This window comes from Aythya ferina (assembly GCF_964211825.1).
Source record: "Aythya ferina genome assembly, chromosome: 1".
Lineage (NCBI taxonomy): Eukaryota > Metazoa > Chordata > Aves > Anseriformes > Anatidae > Aythya > Aythya ferina.
The window spans coordinates 126733729-126759578 of NC_140296.1; the positions used below are offsets into that span (position 1 = coordinate 126733729).

The 25850-nt window shown below is 38.6% G+C and overlaps 1 protein-coding gene across 1 annotated transcript in view; it reads left to right on the plus strand.

The window, feature by feature from the left end:
* RIMKLB (ribosomal modification protein rimK like family member B) overlaps positions 1–12725 on the plus strand; it is a gene marked incomplete at its 5' end in the record, with an annotated part of 43134 nt that extends 30409 nt beyond the window's left edge. Inside the window, 4 exons of the mRNA XM_084535985.1 lie at positions 2796–3026; positions 4829–4915; positions 8419–8622; positions 10113–12725. Of these exons, the coding sequence (XP_084392111.1) occupies positions 2796–3026; positions 4829–4915; positions 8419–8622; positions 10113–10576 (986 nt within the window). The 3' untranslated portion in view covers positions 10577–12725. The remainder of the gene's footprint in view (positions 1–2795; positions 3027–4828; positions 4916–8418; positions 8623–10112) is intronic.
* Between the last annotated feature and the right edge of the window lie 13125 nt (positions 12726–25850).

Sequence of the window (25850 nt, forward strand, 5' to 3'; positions counted from 1 at the left end):
AAAGGACTCTACAGCTGTCTGTGTTTTCTATGTCTGCAATGTCATGGGCATCCATTGAGAAAGCCAATGAATGGACCAAGCTGTTATTTGTTGAGGTACTTGCACATGGTCTGAACATCTGCCTTCTGCTTGTTTGTGAATTTGGTTCATTGTCTGCAGGTGACTATGAATGTAACTCACTACTACTCCGCTGGGACTGGAATGGTGCTATTACTACAAAGGACAGAGAGCTCATCTCCATTTAAAAAAAAAAAAAAAGAAAAAAGAAAAAAGAAAAGATTAATCCCACTGTAGCCTATCTTTAAAAAAAAAAAAAAACAAAAAAACAAACAAACACTAACTTTCTCCATCTTTGTGTACAAGAATTAGTTCTTTGGAAAATAAATTAATTGTATGCACTGATATTTTCTGTGTTACAAGTTTCAGTGTATCATAGTGAATAAATATTATTTTATCAGCCACTCAGCAATAATGACCATTAGCTGCTGGATCTCGGATGGAATGCTGAATACAAGCTTGTTTTTCAAAATGGCAGAATCTGGCTCCTTTTTACTGTAATAAAGCTGCTTCTGTTTGCAGCACTGTGTTGCTGGGAGACTGCAGCTAATTTTTGTGGCGCATGTCAGTAGTGGTGACTCAAATTATACATTTCATTGAGTAGCTCTTCTCTTTGTTTGTAAACTGTCTTCTATTAAGGGAGAGAAAAAAGTGTTCTGGAGAAAAGAGAAAATGTTTGAATTGGGAACAAAAGCTCAGATTATTCTGTTGATAACATCATTGTACATCCAATGTCACTCCAGGGGGAGTGGTGACCTGACTGAATTTGAACCAGTCTGATAGTCAAGTTTAATCCAGGTATTCAGGAGAATATCCTATCAGGCATATGCATCACTTCTGTTTGCTTTTTCAAACTCAGTTGTGCAGAATTTCAGCACGTGGTATGACTGTAAAGAAGAATAACAAAACAGACTCTGAGATGATGTGAATTAGTAAACTGTGTAGTTTAGGCTCACAGCAGAGATGTACAGTGGCAATCTTTGAGGTCTGTAGAAAATATAGTCCTTTCTAAAATGGGTTGTTGCACAGCTTGCACGTGGATCAGGACATGCATGCAATTGCAGTGGCAAAAAGGGGGTGTAGTTGGATGTAAACCTAAATGTATTTGCTACATGTGCGAAATGGAATCTGAATGACAAGTTAAAATCTTCTGCTTGCCAAATCAGTACTCTTTTTCTGACTAAAGGAGATCATAGTCTATTTACTGATGTTCACATTCTGCTCAGACTTCTATCAGTCTTTTGTTTTTATTCTTGCTTGAGATGCTTCTATAAAATGGTTGTGTGTGCATCTGAAGCCTGCTTGTTTAAACACGCAAGTCATGTCAGCTGCAATGCGGCAGTGCTTGGTGCTAATGAGGTGAGCAGCCAGAGCACCCGTCTGCTTATGTTCTCTCATCTCTGTACAATTATGGCAATGGGTACTGAAAAAAAAGGATTTGTATTGGATATGGCTTTGTTTTGGCCTTTCCAGAGTATGGTTCTATGCTCTCCTGAGGGCTGGACAGCATATTTCTACTTCTGTTTGGGGAGTTAGGTGGTTACTTCATTATATTTAATGCAAGCTTTAAAATACAGCCTGGCTGGGAGAAGAAAACCAAATAGGAAGTACAGAGAGGAATTCTCACCCCCAACACACACATTAATTCAAATGCACCTTTAAATGAAAATTAAATGAAAATATATTGCCTGACAATATGTGTGTCTACAGATTGAGTAGATGCAAGTTTGTATTTGTAAAGTAACATCTTTGGAATAGAACTAAACAGATAATTAATATGGGCTAGATCTGAAGGAGCAGGCCTTTCGTAGGCACAGAAATGCAGATGAACTGTGATTTCTCAGTTCACTTTTTCTTTTTAACCCTTAAGGTGCTGACAGCAGTGTCAACTGTGTATTTTACATTGTAGTCGGATGGTTTTAGTTTGAACATAAGGCAAATAAAGTGAATATTGAATACGTCTTGTCTGTTCTCGTTTTCAGCTGCCAGACTGTCTGCATCAAGCTTGATGCCTTCCCAACCGATCCTATCATATTTCCATTCCTGCAACTTTTCTTCCCATGTTTCTTTTCCAGAGACATTGTCTGTAAAACTATAGATCATGACTAAGGGATATGTTGGTTGTGGTGACAAAGCTGGCTTTCCTTCTGATTCCTGTCTTAATGTCACAGGGTGCTGCCCTGTTAGCTGATAAAATTATTTCTGAGTATTATTATATATCAGATTGTTGATATTGGTCATGTTAAAAATACTGCTATTTTTTAAGGGTCATATCTAGCCTCAGTTACTTTGGCAATTGTTGTGCAACGTGGTGCCAAAATCAGAGGGATCGATACAACTGGGACTGGGAAAGTTATAAACTGTGTCATGTAGGCAATAAATGTTTGTGAGAGGCAGAGACTTCCTGAGGTATTGTTACTGCCCATGTCAATGTAGTGTGCAGCTAACGCGCATAGAAAGGATGACATGTCAACCTAGAAAGTCTTTAATCTTGGGAAGAAGCCCAAGATTATGTGCCCTCATACAACGTTCTTTGCCTAGTCGTAGTTTTAAGTAGGCTAAAAGTAATATATATGAAACATCACAACTGAAAAGATGCGTTTTAGGAAGAGTTGTGCTGTTCTAATGCTCATCATTGAAATCTGATGTAATTAGATACAGGGCAGTATTTCTTTGCGTGTTTACATCTTCCTGAAAACCTTGTAGTTGATTGGAATGTTCTTATTTTCCTTCTTTAGGTCTCCGGGTGAACGGTGAGCTTATTACTGCTTACCCACAGGTGGTGGTTGTGCGTGTACCAACACCTTGGGTCCAAAGTGACAGTGATATCACAGTCCTTCGCCACCTAGAGAAGATGGGTTGTCGATTGATGAATCGTCCCCAAGCCATCCTCAACTGTGTCAATAAGTTCTGGACCTTTCAAGAACTTGCTGGTCATGGTGTACCCCTGCCAGACACCTTTTCATATGGTAAGGCTTTGGGATCAAAAGGATAGCATAGCTGCCTACAATAATCTGTGCAAGTAGTGTGAGGCTAGTTCCACAGATAAGTGTTCAGTAACCAGAAGAAGAAAAAAAGTTGTGAAACTCAAGCTTCTGGTTTTGGCTATATTGATTTCCTGTGATGCTTTATGAAAAATATATTAATTATACCTCAACTTCCCAAGCATCTAACTTTGGTTGTTACTACTAAAACATTTTGAACTCTTTTCCAATTGCCCAAAACAACAGACAGGAACTCAAGGAACTAAATGTCACAAGATATTGTCAGAATCTACACTTCAGTAACATCTGAAAATAGATAAAAATTCTATATAACTAAAAATATCTGCAAATATATTAGTTATTATAAAAGGACAGAAACAGCACAGGCTCTTGTGTTCAACTATTAACAGTTCTTTGGTGTTTGCTTTCCCTCCAGAATTCCCTCCATCAGTTAATTACTGATATTCCTTGTTCCTGCCTCTGGAATCTATGGCTTCTGACAGAGCGCTAAATTAGAAGAACCATTTGACTGAGCTACCCCAATACTTTTTCTGATTTTACTTATAATATGTTAAAGAATGGAAGATGCCTCTTAGCTTTATTTTCCTTCTTGGGAAACACCAGTGCTTTCCTTTCCTTTGTGCAGTTACACTGACAGACTTCTGCAATGGGAACTTGACAAAAACATCAGTCAAATATTTTCATCAATTAGTGTGAAAATACATTTGAGAAGAACATCCTTTCTTTGTAGAGGCTGTTGCTCAAGATCTTTGAGAATGGAATGAATTTTTAATTTTTGTTGGGAAAGGGAAACCACAAATTATGGGGTAGTTGGAGAACATCTCTGTTTCTTTGTAACTCCATGATATTTCTTTTAATGCCTCTCTCTAGAATTTGACAGAAGCATAGCCTTCCTTTTTTACACAAGTATCAAATTGTTAGTAAGGTCTGGCTTTGCCAGCAGCATGTGCTGAACTGCATGTTGTTCCGTGACATGTATTAAAACCTGTGTTAGGATAGTGATGGTTACTTCTGGCTTTCTGACCAATGTCTTGGCTTGACTTCTGCATTTTACTGCACATGCCTTTAGAGGAGTCTCATCCCTTTGTCTGCTGACTTTTATCGTATTTCTTGTACTATGGTCAGCCTTCTGTGAATCAAACAAATAAAATTAAAACATCAACCATTGTCAATGGTCATTAAAAGCTGCCCCCTACTATTCTTACAGATGCAATAAAAGAAAAAGGTTTAAATAGTACTTCAAGAAATAGGGAGAATGAGATAAAGGAGACTTACGCCTTGGGAAAGGGGGAGGTAGAGTTCCAAGATATGGGTTGTTGCTGCTGTCTGGATTATGCCTTGTCTTTGTATTCCATGCTGTTTTCCTTGTTAGTAGTTTGGATGGAACTGTTCCTGGTGTTATGTCCATTGTATTTTCCTGCAAGACATTTGAAAAAGCAGGAGCTTTTAAGGTAATAGGGCTAAACTGGAACAAGATGGTAGAATTGGGGCATTCAGATTCCAAACACTGGGCTGAGCCTTTTGGGGTTGTGATCAATTGCCCTTTGTCAATTTATTTCTTTCATTCCAAATGATATAGGAATAAGTATTGCACAAGTTACAAATGTGACAAAGTCTGACAGTACTCTATGACCAAGTTCTTCTTAATTGTTAATTTTTTCCTCATTATCTAAGTTGGAAGGGTGGGAGGAATGCATGGCAATTACAACCCCAATTTGGCCACATCAGGCTGGTGGCACATAATATTGTTGGTTTTCTTTTGCCAGGTGGTCATGAGAATTTTGCCAAAATGATTGATGAGGCGGAAGTGCTGGAGTTCCCTATGGTGGTGAAGAACACGCGGGGTCACCGAGGTGGGTGTGAGGTCAGAGGTGAGGGCAAGGAATATTGTTAGCAGCACTCTTTAAGATTTTGTCTTGTTGACGGGTAATAGTTAAGGAGGTCTTCTGTTAGGTGTTGAACTTTTTTTGCAGTATTTCTAAATTCTCGTACCCTCAAACTTCTCAATATTGAGAGGGCTGCACACTGGAAAGCAGTTTTAATAGAACATGGTCTTGGAATAGCAGGGCGGCTAGGGGTTCAAAAGAATGGTGCATTGGTGACTTGTGAGGAAAGCTTTGAACTGGATTAGTGAAAGGTCTGGCCTTAGGGATGCAGAGAGAAGCCTACATGGATTTTAGGGATGGTTCTAAATAGGCATGAGAAATAAAGTGTTAGTTCATTGAATCTTAATTTGACTTTTCTTTCTAATTGAGTTTGTCAGTAATTAGGATTCTGGTTTAAATACAATCTCATATACTGTTTGCCAAATGGGATTGATTCCTCCCCTCCCCCCAAAAAACTCTGACTGCTAGTGATAGTGCAGAAGGTTCAGATGAAATTTTTCTGTCATTTTTTTTTTTTTTTTTTTTTTTTTTTAGGTGTTGAAATAAAAAGTGTTGAACTATATTGCTTTAGTTTAATGGTAGATAGTGATCTACTAAAGGAAACCAAGTTCAAAATTATTTACACAGGAGGTCACTGTTTTTAAAACCAATTTAATAAATACTAGCAGTAAAAAGAGTCTGAAACGGATGTTTCACCACATAAGCCAGGAGTTACCATAAACAAACTGAAACATTCAGAAAAAGCCACTTCTTCCTTCTCATTGTCCCTGTCTTTGTTCCCACACTGTACTGCTCTGGTGCATCTCTTCTGCTGACATGAGTGTTTCTGTAACCGGATAGTAGAAGGATTCAGGAACAGATCTTAGCTAAATCTAGACTGGTTATGTTTACTTGGATGAATTCCTTGCTTGAATTATCATTTACTTTCACAATTTCCTGTATTGATGTAATGGAAGAGTGAGAGCAAAAGGCTGGGGCAGAGGAAGATTTTGGCAGTCATACCTGTTTATGTGGTCTTAAAGTGCTTGCAGAGCTATGAAGCAAAGTTGGGGCTTGTCTTTGTAGTAATCTCAGTTTGACAAACGTGGATTTACTGAGACACTGGACTTGACTTGATTTTACCTCCTGTTAAGATCTAGAAGTAATTATAGAGTTTGCAGCTATTGACTTTCTTTTCCATTTTTAGCCAGAATTCATGTCCTGGGCTGCATTAGGCAAAGTATTGCCAGCAGGTCGAGGGAGGTGTCTCTTCCCCTCTACTCAGCCCTGGTCAGGCCACACCTGGAGTGATGGTTCCAGTGCTGGGCTACCCAATTCAAGAGCAACATGGAGCTACTGAAGAGTCCAGTGAATGGCCACAAAGATGATTAAGAGACTGGAGTATCTCTTCCATGAGGGAACACTGGGAGAGCTGGGACTGTTCAGCCTAGAGAAAAGGCTCAGGGGAATCATATTGATGTGATTAAATACCTGAAGGGAGTGTGCAAAGAGGATGGAGACAAGCTCTTTTCAATGGAACCCAGTGCCAGGACAAGAGGCCATGGGAACAAATGGAAACACAAGAAGTTCCCTCTAAACATCAGAAAACACTTAACTGTGAGGGTGACTTAGAACACTGGCACAGGTTGCCCAGAGAGGTTGTGGAGATGCTCAAATGTTGTGTGGGCGCTGTGCTGCACATCCTGCTCTAGGTGCACCTGCTTGAGTAAGGGATTGGACTGGATGACCTCCAGAGGTTCTTAAAACATCCATTGATTCTGTGCTTCTGTTTACAAGTTTTTTTGTAGAGCACTTTAAATTCCATGAGTTATAATGCAAATTTATCACAGTGCATGCCCTTTCACATTAAGAGAGTTGGTGAAACCTTTTCAAATTAATTAAAGAGCAGCCATTTGTAAATGGTATTTAGAAAATGAGGCAAACATGGTCATAGATGCTGCTTGATGAATAAAAGTCATGTTCTTCTAAGCCCGTTTTCTGCACAGTTAATGCTGCTTCTGCAAATGTGCCAATATTATTTTTGCCAAGATGTCATGGTGCAGCATAATTACCAAGAATTAAGTAGTTCCCCTCCAAGGAGTCATTCTTCCTGTTCAGTTTTAGGAGTACAGTAGGATTATTAAGTGCCTGTAGGAGATTTAGAGGTGGGTATGGGAGAGATCACATGGAGGAATTTGTTTTTTTTTGTGTCATGATTTTAAGTACACATTCTGCTGCTGTTTGTTATGAGAGATTCTATGTTCCTCAAGCAATATTTTGTGTTAGACAGAACCTTAAAACCTGAGGAAGCAGAGGCTGTCCCAGGTGGTCTTTGGAGCACTTGCTGGAATGGAATTCGTAGCACGTTGTCTCTCCTATTCTGCTGCATTTCTGTTCCTTTAATTAAGATAGGCAGTTCATCAATTGTTTTTTGAATTCTGTTAACATTTCAGCATTGTTAACACTGCAGCATAAATGAGTGACAATTCTGCCACAAAAAATCAGTGCAGCCTTATTGCAAAATTTAAATCTAATATAACACAAATGAGTCTTAAAGTGGGAGAGGAGTTGAGAGAAGTGGCTGAAGATGGAAACAGATACGTTCTTGTGAGACTAAAAAGAGATGGAAATGGTAGAACCTTTCAGGAATGCTTTTCATTAGTATTAGTAAAATTGGAAGAGAAGAGAGAAGTCTTTGGTGTGCTTTAGAAATGAAGGGGAATGAAATGACAAAAATCCTTAGGATGTTTACTTGCAAAAAAGCCAGTGATTTTAAATTCTAAACAGTTTCTTCAAAACTGCAGTACATACCATTCACTTTTATGTTTTATGGAATATTTTGCTAAATTGATTTCATATACTTTGGAGTCTAGTGTTTTGTTCTGAACTTAGTTACTGTACTGCACAGCCTCATTCTGGAGTTGTGAGTTCTTAGGAGTACTGGGAAGAGCAGCTGTCAGCAACTTCCCAAGAGTTAAATAGCTTTGCAGTGGTGTACTAATGATGTAATAGTTCCTAACAGCCTATTATTTAAGAGTTTCATGCAAATAGTTTCTGTGCATCAAACTTACAGTCTGTGAATCTAGTCTTTTTAGATGAATAGCTCCATGCTATTAGTTATTTACTGCTCTTCTTGTGTGTTTTTTTTTTTTCTTTCTTCTCTCATTAGGACTTGTACCAGAACGATTTGAAATTACAAAACTGCCTCCTTTATCTAAAGCAAAGGTGTTTTTTTTTTTTTTTTTAATAATTTTATTTTAATACTGTTCTCATGGCTCCTCAGCTCTTTCAGTACTTGAACACTTAGAAGCACTGAAGCAGTGGAACACTGATGTCCACAGAAGAATTTGTAAATGGATATAAACTACAGATGGGGCACATGAGACTGACCAGCATACTGGTCAGAGGTTTTACTTTTCTATGTTGAATCATTGATGCAGCTCAAATTGGTAGTTTCTTCTAATCCTACAATGTTCTTTTTCGTCACACAGGCAAAGCTGTGTTCCTGGCACGAGACAAGCACCATTTGGCAGACCTGAGCCATTTGATCCGTCACGATGCCCCTTACTTATTTCAAAAATACGTTAAAGAGTCCCATGGCAAGGATGTACGTGTCATCGTAGTAGGAGGCCGTGTGGTGGGCACCATGCTCCGTTGCTCAACAGATGGGAGAATGCAGAGTAACTGCTCACTTGGTAGGAAAAGCTTTATTCATAGTTTTGATCAAAATACTTGAATCCAGTGGAAAAATGGCATACCCAACGAAAATAAGCTGCGGGTTTTATTTTCTATTAATTGTGTTCACTGTTGGATGTTTACAGAGAAAACGTGAGAGTGAGGAGTAAGTGAGATGTGCATTGCACAAACCCATAATCAGAGGCTATTTCTGCCTGAAGTTTTAGGTGGATAGGACAGGTGAAAGGGAGTGGAAAGTTCTAGGAACACAAACAGAGCAAATGATGTGATAGTGGCAACATCATGCTAATGCCACATTATCATTCAGTACATCCTTTTAAAAGGAACAGAAAAAGAAGGAAGACAGAAAAAGAGAGTGAGCGTGGTAGAGGAGACATCCAGTTGGCAAGAGGGTAGAGTGTTAAGAGAGAAAACTGTTGAAGGCAATCAACAGTTGGATTACATATGCAGCTGCTGTGCTGCCTTACGTGTCAGTCTCCTCCATGCAACGTTTTTTCATCTGTGAGGGAGAGGAAATTTAGTGCTAGTATCCTTACAACTGAGTTCCTGCTTCACTTTGTGTGTAGGATAGGAGAGGATTCTTAGGGTGGAAGAAGGAAGTAGGATAGAGGCTGCCTGGCTGGTTATTTACCTGAAATTACTGAAACTGAAGTTGACCTGACCAGGGATTGGATAAAATGTGTTCATGTGCAGTACAGTTTTAGTAACAGTTTAGTAACAGTACAGTTTTAGTTACTGCTTTCTTGATGCTTAGGAAATGTAACCTGGAAGATTTTTCTGCTAAATGTTTTTATTTGTCTTTTATATTTTTAAATTTAAGAGTTATGGTAAATTAAGGATGAAGTCTGTTTCATTTAATACTTAGATTATGACTGTGTACTGGACCAGCTGAGGTGCAGACACAAATTTCCCAGAATTCTTTCTTTAGAGACAGTAAGCTATGAAGCAAGCTGAGAGGGACAGAAGTAAATAATAATATCTTAAACCTCTTCTCCCTTGATTATGTCTGTCAGACCTGTAGTCTCCTGTGCAATATTTGTTTTAATTTTGCTGGAAGATTTCTTCGTATAACTTACAAACACGTATAGCAAACCTCTACTGTAAAGGAAGAAACAAGGGCATGCATAGAAAGCCTCTGCCTTAGAAGAAGAAACAAAGGTGATGTGTTTTGTCATCCTTTTAATATCCCAAGATTGTAAAAATGTTATCTTTGTTGACTAAAAAGTCAGTAGTTACCTTTTTTTTAAACAAGTCATAATCTTGAACTGCCTTTGGCAGGACAGAATCTTTCAAAACCCTGCTGTGACTTCAAGTTCATTTGTAGTCACTGTGGAAGGGAAGTCACTTTGTGAATCATCATCAACACTATGCCTGCAGGATTGCTTTGGAGCTTCACAACCAAAGTGCACCAGCCAGTCAAGAATCATGTTGGTCACCTGTGACCAGATAGATCAGAGACAGCAAGTTTTTTTTTTCCCACTTCTTGCAGGTGGTGTAGGGATGATGTGCTCACTGAGTGAACAAGGCAAGCAACTGGCAGTCCAAGTATCAAACATCCTGGGGATGGACGTGTGTGGCATTGACCTGCTGATGAAGGACGACGGTTCATTCTACGTCTGCGAGGCCAATGCAAATGTAGGTTTCATTGCCTTTGACAAGGCTTGTAATCTAGATGTAGCTGGTATCATAGCGGACTATGCCGCTTCTCTTTTAACCCCCGGTCGCTTGACGCGGCGCATGTCCTTGCTCTCTGTGGTGTCCACGGCAAGCGAGACTAGCGAGCCAGAGCTGGGCCCTCCAGCTAGTGCCGCTGTCGACAATATGAGTGCTAGCTCCAGCTCTGTCGACAGCGACCCTGAGACCACGGAGAGAGAGTTGCTCACCAAGCTCCCGGGGGCTCTATTCAACATGAACCAGCTATTAGCCAATGAGATCAAACTTCTTGTGGAGTGATGCCACGTGTAAATAGATGACCAACAGAACTCTCTCTTGTAAAAATTTCCTTTAAACCAACTTGCAATGCTGTTTATCAGAGAAGCTCAGAGAAATGAGGAAAGGGGAGTCAATCAAGAGAGCAGGATTAAAAGACACGCATTCTGTGACTGCTGCCCCTATGTTTTTGCAGAACATAATGTTGTGTTCATTCTTCAGCATCAGTTTTCTAATGAAGATGCTCAATTCACAACCTAAATGGGAGTCTTATTTGGATGCTGCTTTGGTCCCCAGACATATTGCAGTGCACATGTGTTCACAGGAAAGCATTGAAGCATGATTCACAGGAAGATTTTCAGAAAGCTCTGGCAGCTCTCTAGAAACTTCCGAGAATTAATGCAGCAGTTAAGTCTCTTCTACCTCCGTAAGGCTTGATCCTGTAAATTGCTCAGTGCCTTTAGGTCTCAATGAGAGTTGAAGGTGTTAAATGCCAGGTATTTCAATGGTCCTGGACACCTACTGTTCCCTCTCTTGTTGGTGGGAGCCGTAGGTTCAGCATACTTTTAAAGTCATCCCTTTCTGACCTTGCAGGATATGGCCCTTCAAATGATGAGGCAGAGAGAAGTGTCGTTTGACTTAATGTGAGCTTTCTGTACAAGTCTCTAATGTGTGCCGTCTTGGTATTAATTGGCAGCTTTGTGTCCATATTTCTTTATAAAGCTTTTGAAGGAGAATTTCTAGAACTCACATTTTTCTCATTTCAACTCCAGATTTTGGAAGGTATGCAGGGGAATTTCTCATTATATTTGTGGCAGAAGTGTCACGTTTTAACTATTTTTGCATGATTGGAGGAGATAAACAGCACTGTAATGTTTGGTATAAAAAATAATGTTTAATCCAATGTGAAAAAGAATTACACTAGTTTAAAACAAACGTGCATTGACTTGTATTTGTTAGTGTTTTAGTCTTTCTGAGAGAGATCTGCAATGTTAATGTTCTTTTTTTTTTTAATACATGCTAGTCCAACACTCCCTTCTCTATGCCTGCATCTTTAACAGTGGCCAAAGTGAAAACACTGCAGAATATTTGCTAAGAAAACACTGAGTTAAAGCCTGTACAGTTTTTTTTGGGGGGGAGGGTGATATTTTTTGTTCTTTGGGGGGAGAAATGTGGTAAGTGTGGAGGAGTGAAAAGTTGGTTAAAAGCGATTAGAATTCTAGAGGTACTTTAGAATAAAGCTGCAGTTCATACAATACTTGCAAGGTTTACTTTTTCCCCATTGAAAATACTTAAAAGCTGATGTTGTCAGAAATCCAAAGATCATAACTGGGGAGAAATACTAAATTCTTAGTTTTGGGAAACATGCAGCAAATTAAATTTAAAAAAAGAAAAAAGGAAAAAAAAAAAAAAAAAAGAGAGCTCAGCCAGAATTTAAAAAAAAAAAATAAAAAAATATATAACCTAGGTCCATATACAATTAACAAATTAATCCTGGACCCTTATGTGTATGTGGTGTGAGTGCACACACTTGTGTGTTTGTATATGCACATTTGCTTTGCTTCATTTCCTTTTGGGTTTTGGCTGTTTAGATCCTATACTTTTTCTAGGCTGCCTGATTTTTCTTAGTCCTTCTGGCTGTGCATTTTCTCATTACCCTTGAGCTGTTTTGGAAAACAGATAACCAAAACAGATATAATGAGTCCATTTTTCAGTCCCTATCTTCCCCCTCCTTTTCTCCTCCTCCTCCCTCTGTTCTCATTCCTTTCCCATCTTCTGGGTTCATAAAGCCCTGGAACTATATATATGTGTGTATGTGTGTGTGTGTATATATATATATATATATATATATAAGATAGGAATATATATATATATATATATAAAAACATAAGCCTCTTTTTTAAAAACAAAAGGTAAAATGTTTACAACTGAAAAACAATCTTGTGAAAATAGGGTTTGTTTGGAGGGGGGTTGTGTGTGTGCAATGCTGCTGTTTTCTGGATACTTAATGGAGCATGTCCCATGTACCCTCTGAGGCTCTGCACTGCCCACCTCTGTGGCCCCTCCTCACCTCTCTGCTGCTCTGCTGTTTTATCTTCACTTTGGACCTTAGACACAACTCACGGACATTATGCAGAGAGTCTTCAAGAGGCAATAAACAGTATTAACCTGCTTTCATGGAAGTTTGATCATGCTTCTTTGTACAGTTTGTTTTTTTTATTATTATTTTATTTTAAAAGGAATGTAATAAAATGGCTTTTTTTTTTGTAGAATTAAATATTATTATTAAAATCAAGTGAAAGGTTGACTATTGGTGTTAAGCAAGAGAAGTGGACCAGCTGGTCCAGCAACAAAAGGAGCTTCAGCAGTCAAGGTATTTTCCGATCTTCTGAGCCTTCAAGTGCACAGGTTATACTTGAAGGATATAAAGGTCTTCAACTTCTGTGAAGAGTTGCAGAAACACAGAACACAAAAGAAACCTAATTTTCTAGTCATTAAGCAGTCTCTTCAGAGGCTCTTATCCCCTGGTGTGTTTATCTAAGGGGAATTTGGGTGTTAGTTCTTTGTTTTTTTTTTTCTCCCTTCCTGTTCCCCCCCACCCCCTTTTTTTTTCTTTTTTTCTTTTCCTTTTTCTTATCAGTGGTAGGTCCCTGCACTTCCTGAGAGGCTGATAGGGTCAACCCATCCCTTTTCAGTTGTCACACACATTGAGCACATGTAGGATAACAGCAGAGAGTAAGCAAATGCTTGTTGGTACAATAGGACCTCTGTATTTCTATCACAGGAGATACCTTTTAGAATAGAGAGCAGGTAACTGAATATTTTTTGAGGCTCCATTCTATTTTGTGTAGAAATGCTGTGATGCACAGGAACTTTACATTTCTTACCACCCTTTCAGAATGTCCAGGTAACACCTTAAAGTAATAACATTTGTGAAGTAAACACGAGATTTTTTGAAAGACAAGCAGTGGATTGAGAGACTTACAGTTTGTTTCCCTTGTGATGAGGTGCTTCCCCAGCAAGTTTGGAGCTAAGTCTTTGCATAGTGGTCAGGGAAGAAGACAGTATTTAAAACATCACGTACGTTTGTTTGTACGTAACTTGTTGATACTGCGTATGGAAACCTTGCTTGAAGACTCATTGGTATGAATAGGCACACTTGTCTGATATATTTACTCAGTATTTATCCATTGCTTTTGAAATAGTGAAATGTATAGAATGGGTGGGGTGTGGAGGGAGTTTCTTGTGTTCACTTAAAGCAAAAAAAAACACACCACCACCCAAATCTAGTCTGTTGTAACAAGGCAGTATTTCCCATTTAAGGTGAACTTTACAGATATCAGCTTTATATGCTGTATTTCCTTCAGTTCCATACACTGAAAAACACATGCTAAACTTTCATGCAGTTGCACTAACACTACCTCTGTACTTGAGTTTGGAAGCTTATGGTGAAAAAGCGGTCAATGTAGTGCTGTATTATAATAGCATTAATACATCAGATGGTGATACAATTATTTTTGTATTTTTTAATGTTTGAAAGAACCAGTTAGAAACTCGTATGCAACAATAAGTTTCTTAAACTACACCTGATAAGTTTTTTTTTCTTTTTTTTTTGTAACAGTGCAGATTTTCTTCTGTTAAATTTAATATGCTTATAATTGATGTCTTGCTGTGTCAATATATGAATTGTATGTTAAGCTTTGTATTTAATGCTTTAATGTGTTTTATAAAATCCTTTTATGGAATGTTATACCATGTCACCCATAACGCAATAGAAGGTTAATGCTTGATGCCTGTGTGGACTGTTGACCTTTTTGTTCTGCTAATGGTCACCCTTGGAGCATTTTCTTCCACTTCGTGGGCTATCTTCCATGTGTGATACTTACTCAGGACATAACCTGTGGAACATCGGTGTTTGTCAAATGCAAAGGATACTTCTTAAGATGTTACATTGGACTTCAAAATCCAACACATGTGACATTTGCTAAACCTTTTCTCCGCCTTGTTGTGGAAATTTGTCAGTTAAATGTGTAAGGGACCCTAAAGGATTAGAGAGACTTTGTGGAAACAAATCCCATGTACAGTATCTTTCTCATGGCTCACTCTTTTTGAGAAGGTTTATGGGCTTTATGGCTGGTGTGAGACATACGACCCACTCCTGTTCTCTCTATGGAATTGTAGGTGCTCGGACAGGTAACCTCTGTTGCTACTGTCTTTTTTAATTTTTAATTTTTTCACTGTTCTAGGAGTTGTTTTAAACTGAACACTGCAGGATTTATAACCAGGTGTTTGCTGGCTTTTCCTTTTTTTTTTTTCTTTAAGTCTTAATCTTTGAGGGAGACTTTCGGAGCATTCTGATGGTGGATCTTGCTGTTGGAAGTCTCCAAGCCTCTCATGTTTCCACTTTGAGTTGAAAAGTTTTTGTTTTGTTTATTTGTTTAAACTGGTGACAGAAATTTGATGCACGAATTTTGGGTGGGTTTTGTTGTTGCTCTACTCTGTATGACTTATTTGACTTATTCCCTCCCCCCCCCCTTTTTTTTTTTTAACAGAAATGTGTTCTAACAGTTCGCACTTTCTTACTGTTCTTTGCAAAACTTTTCAGGAGCCAAAAAAGTCAAACAATCCAGAGAAAACCTTCCCTTCTCCCCTTTCCGATGGCGAGAGTGAGAACTTATGAAAAGTCCTTGAGAATGTTTCTTCCTAAACTTTTCCCCCCAGTAATGCAAGCGGGTAGAATGGTAAACGCAGCAGTTTGGTGACATCTAAAACCGACCTGTTGTCAGGTAAATTGACTCTTTTCTGCTCTTATGTAACCTTCGTAAATTTGCTAACTTGTTTGCCTTCCTTTCTTCCTGTTTCCCAGTTGGTCCATTTTGGTGAAAATTTCTGAATGATTTATTTATCAGTGATATTTAGATAAATCCTACTTTTCTTTATATCCCCTCTATACATGCTGACCTTTAAGAAATCTGTTATTGTCCTTTGCTTTACTCAGATGAGACAAAAATTAGGGCAGGTTAAAAGTCATCTCATGTTAGATATATGAGAGAGTTTTGTAATACATTAATTCTACCTCGTTATCGCTTTTAGGTAGTTTGCTTTTAAGTGTAGTATTTTAGCTTAGGTTCTTGAAAGACATAATGCTTTCCAGTTGCAAAGTGAGCATAACATTTAACTGCATCAGTTGGGAGCTGAGAGGTACATAAAAACGAGTACTAAGGAAATTAAATTAAATTTACTAAAATTCAGTAGAGCTGGATCCTGTGAAGAGGACAGATGGGAGAATGTGTGTTCCAGAGGAAAATAAAAACAAAACAACAAGTTGTGGGTCTGATTATTTGTTAGCAAAGGATGGGGGATGCAGTTTATGTTGCCCTCACTAATAGATCTAAATACCTGTAAATGTTATCCTTCTCTGTAAACTCTCTCCTTCAGTCTCAAACCACTTCAAAGTTGATGAGAACTTCAGGTTTTATTTTGTGCGAAGAGGAGAATCTGTATTTTATATACAGTGGTAAATATCAGACAATCGGAATACTATTTGAAGTAGAAGAATGCTAACCTTCAGACGGGCTTCCAAGTTTTCCTGATGCCATATTTTATTTCTCATGACATCTGTAAAGAATTAGCATTTGTTTCAATCTTTTCTTCTGTGCACTTTAAATAACTCCTCTGTATTATCATTAAATACTGTACTTTTCTCAGTTTATGTTTTCCTGGGACACAGCAAATTTGTCAGTGCTACCATAAATTGCAGCTTCAGATTACAGTGGGAGGGAATCATTTTGGAGCCAAATTTTTCTCTCAGCTATGCTGAGATAAACCTGGAGTCTCTATCTGATATCCAATTCCACTAGTATAATTGAGTGTATAATTTGTTTCTTTAATTTTACTTTTAAGATAATTTTACAGACATGTTATACTTATGTTTCTAATGCTTTTTCCTTTCAGACACACCCGCTTCTTGCGTCTCAGCACTGGGCAGGCCTATTCCTTTATTTGTGTAAAATTTTTGTACATCAGCTGCTATAGAACATGGGTGTAACACTTCTCAGGCATGTGGTTGGGTGTCTTTCTGGGGGAGAGCTCAGTGGGTTCATAGTAATGTCTAAAAAAGAGTTTATTTTCCACAAATTTGTTGAACAAATTCACGTTGTCTCATGGTTTAATATCTCCAATCTTAATTCTGAAGTAATACTTGAAGATTTTCTTGAAAGAAGGACAGTACTAGTTCTGTGTAGTGTCTGCAAATGATCTTTTGGGGGGAGAGTTAATCAAAATTTACTGCATTCTGCAGAAGTTAATCTTTAATATTACTTGAAAGATGTTTTTACAGATTATGCTCCTGCCTGCTTATGGAATAGCTTTCAAAGCCTTATTGGTTGTTCCTTGTTCATGTTGATTGCTCCCAGTGCTTTGCCTGGTGTATAGGGAAACATTGTAGAACTTGAATAAAACCATGACATCTTAGACAAAGGATGGTGATTATGTAAGTGCTGAACAAGAACTTCTTCTATATGCCCTTCTGCTGCAACAGAATATTAAAACTGGTAGGTGGCAGCAGCAGCAGCAGAAGAAACTCATGTGACTGTGACCTGAGAAACCTACAGCACTGGGAGAGATGGATTGCAAAATGTTAACTGGAGTAATGGGGACGGAAGAGAGAGGCAGAGTCCCTGAACTGTCCTTTTGAATGGTGAGTTGAATTTACAGAATTCTAACCATCACAAGACTAGCTGTATTGCAGTAGACACATGGTTCTATCTGATTTACTGTTTGGTTACCTGATGTCCTAATTCTGGCCTTTCAGTCAACGTTCCATTTTCCTCTCTGCTTCTGTAAGGTACAGTATATGCCCTAAAAATTTAAACTTCGCTAAAATTGCCACATCTTAAGAATATGGAAAACTAGGGCTGGAAGGAATTAATCTAGTCCATTCATCTATCTGTCCCACAAGAAGACTAGTCCAAGTGATGCTGTCGATGACATGTTAGTTTTAACATATTAAAAAAAAAAAAAAGTAATAAATGAGGAACATTCTGCAGTTTTTATCTACAGATTTTTATTTTTATGAAGGGAGGAAATGACCACTGCCAGACAATGGTCAGTGTTACAGACTAAAAACTTGTCTAATTTTTGCTACTTCATTTTGGCCCATCTGCTACCTGACACTACCTTTTGGGTGATTCTTTTATGTACTTCTTTTATGTACTTTTATGTACTATCTCTTCTTGAAATGTTTTTTAGTTCATCACAATTGTACTTGGTGGTAAATGATATTGCATGTGTGTAAACATATATCTAACATTTCTCATCAGATGTTTTTTCCTCTGCATCTAAAGCCTGGCCCCCCTTTGAGCGTGAAGATCTTTTACTGTTGCCCACATTCATTGTTTTTGTCCAAGGGGCATAGTTTATAGCTGCACATAGTAAGCAGCCAGTTTCATGTTCTAATGACACCTTAGGAAATTGGGATTCTTATGTAGTACATAGTGGTCATTTGAGATTTAGGGACAACAGCAGGGCTCCACCTTAAACAAATAAATTGGTTTGACACTAAGTCTAAATTGTATCCTTGAACCATTCTAATTTTTATCAGTAGGGGCACAATGGTGCACATTTATTCAGATGGAACTAGATGTATTTTTTCAAAATTCTGGTATAAGGTTTCCTATGTGCAAAAAGACTCTTTGAGGCTTTCCCTTCCATTTCTGAATCCTGGCCTCTTTTTGTTGAATTTAATGATTTTAGTAAATCCAAACTGGTAAGTAAAGAAGATAAATTGCTTTTCAGGTGGGTGTACCAGTCATTAGCCCATCACAACATAAATAATATCTTATTAATTGAGATGTTTAAATGTCTTTACATTTCACATGTAAGAAATAATGTCTCTACATAATAATAAAATATCTATATATAATGTTAGGTAACAGGTTGATTACAGGTACAAAAATAAAAGTGCAAAATGCCGTCAGACACACAAATGTTGTCAGTTCGAAATTTGGAGATATTAAGAGCTCTAAACCAGAAAAAGCTAAAAAGCAGATATATTTTCCTCTTCTGTGAATCTCATATAAATATTAGTTATTGTGTAACAATACTTATAGAGCACCACTTAGAGTAAATGATAAATACCTTAGAAACACCATGATAGTAAAGGACGGTATGCTTTATCGAGATTTCATATATCTCAAGATAGAAAAAATACTCAAAAGACCAAATGTTAAATTGTGTATGGAAGTGGGAGACAGTGGGAAATGTAAAATCTAGTGTTTCTGATGTAATGACTAACAGTGAGTAGTTTTAACTACCTCTTCAGTTATCTTGACTTCTGTGCTTCACACGTTTTTGATTGCATGTCCCTATCCCATATTTTTTGTGTGTGTGTGTATCCCATAAAACATTTTGATCATGCACCCCAATATATGTATATTAATTTATTTATACAGTATGCACATGTACTACTGTACTATTATGTACGTTATTACACATACACAGAAATAAAAGAAAGGATGAGGTAAAGATGAAACAAATACTATTCTAAAAAGTATTTCATTTTATTTATTAATGGTACCAAAAATAGTTTCTTTTTGCACCCTAATGGACTGTTTTGCACACGCCACTTTGGAGACCACTGATCTAGACATCATAAAGAATTATTGATGCACAAGTATTAGTATGTTTCATCACAACAAGACCTCCATTTTAACTATATCTCCTACCAGAGATTAAAATGCTGACATCCAGAAAGATGACTTCTGTTTCAGAAAAGAAAAGAAAATGGGAGAGAAGAGACAGGTTATGGAGGTACTGAAGAACAGTCTAGCACGTGGGGAAGTTTGAATCTGGATCAGTTCAATGTGGAACAGTTATCAAGCATTAGTTGATAAATCACAAATTCTCTTTCTTGTAGTTATCTGGGATGGTCATGCTAAAATTGGAAAGAATACTTAAACATGGGAACTAAGCTGGATCTGAGTTTTTGATATTCAGGCTACCAAAGAGTTTCCAGTGCATATCAGGTACCACCTAGGACTACAGACAACTGATGTGCTTTACTTAGCAGCTTCTCGGTTCTCATAGAGCTTATAGAGGTAATATGTGGACCACAGGCTTTAAATCCCAGAACTGAGTTACTGCAGAGTGAAAGGGAGATCAAATGCACAACATGAAAAATATTTTGGACAGAGATTTGAAAAGAGTTATTGAGTATAACAATGAGCAAAGTCTATGCAGCTGATGAAGCCCCATAGAGAAAGTTTTTACATCCAGTCAGACAGCAGAGATGTGAAAGGGAGAAAGTATCTTCTGGTAGTAGAGGCAAAGGAGTCTAAGCATATATCAGTCTGTCATCAGAGATGGAGAGAAGGCAGTAAAACAGCTTTTGCTGATCTTGAGCATTCCCAGCTTTTTGTTGTAGGGAGGAATGTCACCAGACTTTCTGTACATAATATACGATAGGCATGCTAGCCTTTGGGGACTGGATACCAAGGAAGAGAGCTGAATGCTGATTATAGAGCTGTTGATATGGAAACTAGCTGTAGTACTTGCCTACTAGAATGGATGGTCATGTGGATTAAAAATGCTACTGTGCTGAGACTAGATGACAGTAATTTTTGGAAGGAAGAGTTGGTCATCTGTCTCCAAACCTCTGAGCTTTTTCTTCTCAGCAGTTTTTGGAAGCCATTTTAGGTAAAGCTTAGAGGCATAGAAATGTATATAAGCCTTTTTAGCAGGAGCCACCATTTTAGGTGATTCAGTCAGCTGTTAAGGAAAGATTTTTTGGGTGTAAGACAAGCACGGATTTAGAGTATTCTCGTAGATCCTCCACATTTTTACATGTGACTGTTGATACAAAGTGTTTTTTTTTTTTTCGACTAGATATGACATAGTAAAGCAACCGATACTGTTCTCTGCAACCCTGATCTGGTATGGATATGAAGAATGGAAAAATAATACTTTCCATTCTTATTCATAGACTTCCGTGGGTTGGGAAGGGTAGGTATATATGTGAAGGGAAGAAAGGACAAGTTCCTCACTCAGGAGGAGAAGCAGGTTATGAGTTAGGCTGATAGAAAAGTTGACATTTACAGTGAATTTAAGGAAGACCATTTTGAGGTTGTTTCTGCATTTTCATGTTTTGTTGCATTTAGAAACAGTGCAAGTGTTAATACAATGTACAGAGTCTGGATAGTAGTGGATCAGCATATTAAGTTCTGCCTAGTTTGTGGGTGAGAAAGGCCTCATAAAATATTTATGTGAATTTCTGTTTCTACTAAGTCTACTTTTTTTACTTGGAGGCAATTGGTAGATGCAGTTACATATAACACTGTCTCAGCAACAGATTTTGGTTTTGGTTTGGAAGGAAATGTGTTTAAGGAGTTATATATGTAATTTGGTTGTTCATTCCTGTAGGAAGCAGAATTGATAAGCAGTCAAAATACCTACCTACAAGATAGTGATATCCAAAGCCCAGTCTCAGTTGGGCACTCATCGATGTTGCTAAGGAGAAGGCTTTTTGGTGTATCTATTAATAAGAGGAGGTAAAGAAACATGTGAGAAAGGACTTTGAAAGTGTTGCATACATTGAATTACATCTTTTGTTGCATTCAGAACTCTCTGATGTACTTCTGTACATGTATGTACCTTATTTTAAGAGTATTTGCTGCTAAAATGTCTCTGGTTCTTGAGGCTGAGGTCAGTTGAACAGGGGAAATAGGTTTGGAGAGCTCTCTAACTGAGAAATGTCAGCTGTGCTAATCTGGACCATGACTAAGTGAGTACAGAGTTCGAGCCTAACATTAATTTTGCAGGTCTTCATATTGTTAAAGTAGTAGCAAAATTCTTTATATTGAATATTTGGTACCAGAAGGTGTAGTTGTGTTTTCCCACCATACTATATTACATTAATTTGTGGCTTAACCTAAGACATACACAAAATAAGGAGTGAATTTTTGTTTTAGACAAATTGCAATATAATTTCAAATATACTTCAACATAGGAATGGAATAGGAATGAAGTTTTATTACAGGTCACTGGAATTTTTTGGAGTAAAATATTTTAATCAGAAAACACTATTACATTGATATTTTTGGGGGAACATGTGCTATTTCCAGAATTTTATGGGATGATCTCTCATGTACAAAATGGCACTTGTTAAAGTGGGAGGAAAAAACAGTAACCCAGTTGTTGCTACCTCTTTGGCCTGTCACACATTTTTGCTATGCATATTTCCTGTTTATGCTAGAAGCAATGGCACTACTAAGCTTCCTTGATACTTAGTATATCAGTGTCATAAAGAACTTACATCTTAGGGAGGAAGGATCTGGACAGGTGAATACAATACACAGTATTACATGGACAAACCAGGAAGGTGTCCTGAAGCACAGAAAGAAGATTGAGCAGAAGCTGTATACACAGGTATTCATTCAATTCAGTTTTATCAATGTAGTGGAAGGACAGGAGTCAAGATGACTGCTTCAGTTATACAATGGTGAGGAATGGGAATGTTGTATTGACTGTTGGTACAGCTGTAAATATATCACAAATATTTCATCTCTGGTGTTTACAGGAAGTGTAGTTTACCCAAGGAGGTGTGTATAGTTTGTCTTCCTCACTACTACTACTATGCAAAGTACTGTCTGCTAATATTATTCCCTGGATTCTGTCTGTCTATCAGCATTGTGTATTAAGCACAAAAATTGTATAGTATTTTATGAGTTTCAGGACACTTTAGAAGCTGGTGTTTATATTTTCCCATCCATCTTACAAGCACGAGGTCAAAAGAAACAACAGAAATATTAGTTACTTGCCCCACCTATCCTTACAGCAGTGTGTGGGAGGAGTAGCACAAATGTGTTGTGATGTAGGAATTCATGTGCATGCCTAAATGGAAATGTTTGTTTACCAAATGGCAAATATGAAAGTCTTATCTCATGAGATACTAGGCAGAAATAAGTTGCAGTTTGACTTTGCTGAACTTAATATACAATTTTTCCTCCACATGAAATATTTCCACAGGAATGTAATGCTTGTGAAAAGCTGATGGATCAGCAGTTGCAGAGACTGAACTCCTCTACCTGCAGGAAAGGTAACAGGAACTAGATTTCACCTTTAGAACGCCGTACCTCACTCCTTGAACTGGAAGGGCCTTTTCCTAGGTCAGAAGAGGAGTTTGATAACCCATGGCTCCACCCTTGGTGCACCTGTAATGCAGATATCAAGGAAATGAGATAGAGGCCAGTTAGAGAAATCGTTTTTATGATGTCTGATTGAATTTTTGATGAACAGTTTCTTGGGAAAAGCCTAACTCTTTGAATGATTTTTTTCTCTAGGTTTTTCTGCATCAGCAGGATGCGTGCTTTCCTTCTTATCAGGACACTTATCTCTTGGTAATGCCCCCTTCACAGTAAAGGGAAGAAGGGACAGACCAAAAGTAAAGTGGAATGGGGAAATGTCCAGACATGGGTTTAGCAGTCATAATGAACACTGTCTTACAGAGAACTGAATAAAAGAGTTAATACTTCTAATTCATGAGAGTGTGTGGTTTTTCTTTATGTCTTCTTTACCAACTACCCTTTCTTCAAGTGCTGGTTAACTTCAGAAATCTGTTGATCTTGCAGCTTTGACACAGACATTAATGACAGAGACAGGGGGATCAAGTGCACCCTCAGCAACTTTGCAGGTGACACCAAGCTGAGTGGTACAGTCAGTACGACAGGAGGAAGGGATGCCATCCAAAGGGGCCTGGACAAGCTTGAGAAGTGGGCCCATGTGAACCTAATGAGGTTCAACAAGTGCAAGGTGCTGCACCTGGGTCTGGGCAATCCCAGACGTGAGCACAGACTGGGGGAAGAACTCATTGAGAGCAGCCCTGCAGAGAAGCACTTTGGTGTTCTGGTGGACAAAAAGCTCGACATGAGCCAGTGTGCACTTGCAGCCCAGAAGGCCAACTGTGTCCTGGGCTGCATCAACAGAGGAGAGGCCAGCAGGTTGAGGGAGGTGTTGTCCCCCTCTGTTCTGTCCTTGTGAGGCCCCACCTGCAGTACTGCATCCAGCTCTGGGGTCCCCAGCACAAGAAGGATGTGGATCTGTTAGAGCAGGTCCACAGGAGTACCCTGAAGATCAGAGGGCTGGAGCACCTCTCCTGTGAAGAAAGGCTGAGGAAGCTGGAGCTGTTCAGCCTGAAGAAGAGAAGGCTCTGGGGTGACTGCATTGCAGCTTTTCAGTACCTAAAGGGTGCTTATGAAAAAGATGGAGAGCAACCTTTTTCTTGGGCAGATAATGGTAGGACAAGGGGGAAAGGTTTTAAACTGAAAGAGGGGAGATTTAGATTACAGGTTAGGAAGAAATTCTTCACTCAGAGGGTGGTGATGCACTGGAACACTGGAGTGCCCAGAGAAGCTGTGGATGCCCCATCCCTGGAAGTGTTCATGACCAGATTGGATGAGGCCCTGAGCAACCTGATCTGGTGGGTGGCATCACTGCCCATGGAAGGGGGGTTAGAACTGGATGATCTTTTGGCTCTTCCAAGCCAAACCATTCTGTGATTTTATGGTTTTATGATTTGATACAGGTAAGCCAGAAAAGTAAAATGCATTGGATGCTCTCCATCATATTAGGCTGTGTTTTTTGTTTGTTTGTTTGTTTGTTTGTTTGTTTCCCCCAGCAATTTAATTCCCAAGCATTCTAAAATGCTTTGGAAACCCAATGTCAGGCCTTGGTTTTATCAGTCATGTTATCAGTTCACCTAAGTCCCTGAAAGTACAAGTCTTGTGGGTTTTCAAAGCAAAATTATGCTATCTTGATAGCATTTGTGACTGCTGGAGAAAAAGAACTGCACCTCTGTCAACCAATCAGAGATTCTTTATTAAGAGAAGGTGTGTTTGAATCTGGGGCTTTGGCAGTTATGTACGTGGATACGTGAATTCTTACTATGTGTTTTTCCTGACAAGAGCTAAGGTTATATAGATCATGCATGTATCTCTTTAAATTTCTTGTTAGTGAAACACTGTGAAGACTTAAACCAGTGCTAGTTGTGTAAATAGTTTTGTAAATATCTCTTGTTCTCAACAAGGTAGAATGTTAAATTAATGAAGATGTCTACTTTCAAGTCAATGTCTCAGCAATAGCCAGCAAACTTTAATACTGAAAAGATCAATAGGTCTCTGGCTCTTGCACTCATTTAGCAATATGGGGAGAGGTAATGATCTCCTGGCAGCCTTCATGTACCTCACTTAAAGGCTCTTGCTAAAGAGCTATGGTCAAGAATGTGTTAGTAACATGTCAAGTTTTATTCCTCTTTGTATTTCCTTTGTATCCTTTGGATATAAATACTGGGTATCAATAATTATCTAGTACTTGGATATTCATAATAAAATATTTGAATATTACTGTTTGACTCAAGCGGTACAGTGGAAACAGCATGAGAATACGCCTGTGGTGTTATTACTGACCTGTGCTGTGACAGCTAGGAAAGCCGGGTATAAATGGTTCCTTTTGCACTTCTTGCATTTCCTCTTAACTGGAGTTGTGGTTTTGTGCTGGCTACAGAAATGGAGCCCTTGTAAAACTTGGGTCTGCTTACTGTAATGAGGTCTTGGGGTGGAGCGCGTTTGTATCAGGGCCATACAGGGAGAGAGGCTGTAACTATGTTTATAATAAGCTCTGGAAAACCTCTGTAACTTGGCTGGCCTGCATTCCCAGTTGTGCATGAGCTAAGCAGACAGCTGTGTTTTGATCACTGTCTTTTGTTTTTCTGGGTCGTTTTCCTTATCTTTTGCTCTGTTACCTTGATTGCTTCTCCAACCCACTCTTTCCCTCTCTGAACAGCTTGGTTTATGACTGTATATTTACTTCAGGTTATCTCAGGCTCTAGGTATCAGATTGGAACTACGCATCGAATCATCTTCTCTGCCACTTTTTCATCCCACGCTGTCATCATTTCAATATTTTTCCAGATATGCTACATTAGAGGACTTCCTCTGTTGGGGTGGTAATGTTGAGAAGGAGAAGAATGCAATAAAATGTCAAAGTTGCCTCAGAAGCCTCAGAGGTGTAATACATGGTGGAGAGGCTGCCATTCTGTACTTACTCTTCTATAACCCCCCAAGTATAGCCTGCTGGTGCACAGGCTAGTAAGCAAAAGACAAGCTAATAATCATGGAAGCACAGAATGGTTTGGGTTGGAAGGGACCTTAAAGCCCAACCAGTTCCAACCCCCCTGCCATGGGCAGGGACACCTCCCCCCAGACCAGGCTGCCCAAAGCCCCATCCAGCCTGGCTCTGAACACCT